At 42.0% G+C, this 2,912-nt stretch overlaps 1 protein-coding gene across 1 annotated transcript; it reads left to right on the top strand.

Moving 5' to 3' along the window:
• Positions 1–1,192: 1,192 nt before the first annotated feature.
• LOC106820038 (dynein heavy chain 1, axonemal-like) lies at positions 1,193–1,726 on the top strand (the record flags this gene model as incomplete). Its single annotated transcript, XM_014824596.1, has 2 exons — positions 1,193–1,348; positions 1,634–1,726. Coding segments are annotated over exons 1-2 (249 nt in total), but the record flags the coding sequence as incomplete, so codon positions are not given.
• Between the last annotated feature and the right edge of the window lie 1,186 nt (positions 1,727–2,912).

Here is a 2,912-nt window from a genome sequence, read left to right as displayed (position 1 = left end):
ATTCCCAGATTTTGCCAGGCGTATCTGCAAATGATTCCGCTGACTATTTTACATCGCTTATCGTTAATACTCGTGTTCTTTTACAACCTGGTCCAAACATTATTGGAAAACGTAAAAAAAAATCAATCTATAATCTGTTTTTAATATATATATATATATATGTGTGTGTGTGTGTGTGTGCGTGTGCTGTGCGTGCGTGCGTGCGTGCTTGTGGGTGCGTGCGTGTGTGCGTACGTGAGTGCGTGCGTGTGTATGCGCGCGCGTGTGCGTGTGTATGTGGGTGCGTGCGTGTGTGTGTGTGTGTGTGCGTGTGTGTGTGTTGTGCGTGCGTGCGTGCGTGCGTGCTTGTGGGTGCGTGCGTGCGTGCGTGTGTGCGTGTGTGTATCGAATAGGATATTTTTACAGAAAGCAAGCTAATCCATTAGTTAACGACTTTGCCACGACAACGTGAGCTCAATCACACAGCAGATTGAACTTCATTTCTAGAATTATTATCTTATCAGATATTCGGTTAAATGCGTTATTCGATTATACCTGAATTGGACATATCTCGTTCAGTTTTAGTTGCCCACCACTTTGAACACAAGCCGGTTATCGCTCTGACTGAGTAGCTACTCGTTACTAATTGCAATGTCGTTTAGCGAGAGAGAGAGAGAGACAACTTTTAGGGTTGTTTAATAGGTTATTAGTGGCCAATTAGAACTGAGGGAAACCAAGGAATAAGATGCATGTAACTATAATGGTAACTGTAAAAGTTGTTGTAAATGCAGCGCATCCAAATTTTAACAATACTTCATAGCTGAATTTAAATACAGACGAAATGTTCTTTTATAATTACTACACTACCATAAATATTATTAGCAAAAGAGTGTTCTTTTTCACAATGTTTAAATTGAATGTGCATTGCATCGTTGGTCATTATGTATGGTGAAAAGGCTCTGGATTATTCCTATATTGAATTTGTTTTCCTATTTCCTATTTTGCATCCCCGTTCGATGCAAATAATTAGTTGCTGCTCATACATGGTTCACATAGCGATCAGTTTTGGTGCGTGCGATAATCGAAATTGCCCGGATGTTTTCTATTTACACCTATAGTGTAGGAAGAATGTGATCACCTGAGAGTTCAACGATGTGTTTACCATTGTGTGTTACGGTTGCCGCGGTTGAACTTGTCAAAGTGATCGGTGTTTATGCTGCTCGCGCAGACCGTGCCAGACCTGCTGCGGCTGTGGTACCATGAGAACTGCAGGGTGTTTCAAGACCGGCTCATCAATGGCGAGGACCGTGACTGGTTTGAGAATCTGCTGCGGGCGAAGATGGACAGCGACTTCAGTACCGACTATCAGGTGAGCATTGACGCAGATTGACGTAGACTGACTCGGCAAGTCGTTGAGAATCAACGCTGGGTTTAGTCACGGGGACTGTTCGTGTCAGTCTAGAGAAGTCGTTTTGAAATAAATGTATAACTTTATGTAAAGGGTATTTTTACCTGATCCGTCGAATGTGTTGTGGAATCAATGAAAATGGTAATCTTATAATCGGTATGCGTATATAAGAATAAGTATAAGTAAAGGTATATGTGTAGAAAGCTATATTCGTTGTGTCATCTTCATATTGATTTTGATACGTAGGATGTAGTTACAACGTCCCCCGTGCTTTATGGTGATTTCATGAACACAACAGCAGAGAAGAAGATCTACAATGAAATTGCAGACCACAAGAAGGTATGACCGTATATCATATAATGGCGTATATATATATATATATATATATATATATATATATATATATTTATAACAAATTCAAACAATAGGTTAAGGGTGTTTAAGTTTTAATACGCGAGCTTTCTATATGTATACATTTCTTCATCAAGCAATTCAGCAGACATTGGAATCGAACCGTAATAAAAATAAAATGCGTTATATATATATATATATGTGTGTGTAGAGAGAGACAGAGGGGGGAGGATAATATTTAATAGATATTATATATAGGGAGAGAAGAAGATCAAAGAACGACTCGCCGCGTTATTACATGTTCATTAACTATTTTGCTTAATAGCGGCCTGGCAATAGTCAGATGCGTAGATGTACGTGCGCTATTGTATTCGATTAGAAACGACCGAATTTTATCAAAAAGTAATTTCCTTCTCGGCGGCATCCTGTAAGTGAACAACATTACTTAATATCGCATTCCATCATTGTCGCGTATATCATTATTTCATCATTCTGATGGCTAAATTAACGAACTAAGGACTGAACTGGACACTATGCGATGCTCTGCGGCAAAGTGGGGCGTAGAGTAAATAACCCATCAATCGTTGGCTAGCTTAGTTATATANGAGAGAGAGAGGGAGACATGAAGAGGGAGGGAGATGGAGATATAATTAGATAGTGTAGGGAGAGGATATAGAGATCTGAAAAGAAAACAAAGCTTAGCTAATGTTAGCTAGATATGCACGCTGCCGTATATACCGCGCCATCGGGATTAGCTGCGTGTTTGTAAGAACGCTGATACGAGCATCTCCCACCAGCTGCCAGCTTCCTCGACAACAGCATCAGTGCCAGCTCGATCACAGCAGAGATTGACACAGTTGCCGCATCCAATACTCGGCCACCTTACAGCGTTACAGCTCGCGCGGTATCAAACACCCGGCACGAAGCACGCATGCAACCACCGACGCACCGACAAAAAAAACCTACTGCGCCATTAAACAACTCGCATTCTGCCAGCCATGCATGCGTGGGCTTCCGGTCACATCCGGTTGTGACTTGTGCGCGCGCGTACAACACATTCCAGCGGCGAGCGTTGATGCTCGTGGTGATGGCTGGATGCTGATGAACGATCGGGATGGCTTCATGCTTTCTGTTTACACACACACACACACACACACACACGCACGCACGCACG

This window comes from Priapulus caudatus, unplaced genomic scaffold (genome assembly GCF_000485595.1).
Source record: "Priapulus caudatus unplaced genomic scaffold, Priapulus_caudatus-5.0.1 Scaffold5988, whole genome shotgun sequence".
NCBI classification, from domain to species: domain Eukaryota; kingdom Metazoa; phylum Priapulida; class Priapulimorpha; order Priapulimorphida; family Priapulidae; genus Priapulus; species Priapulus caudatus.
The sequence above is the reverse complement of the archived record's forward strand: the minus strand, read 5'-3'. Positions and strand labels throughout refer to the sequence as shown.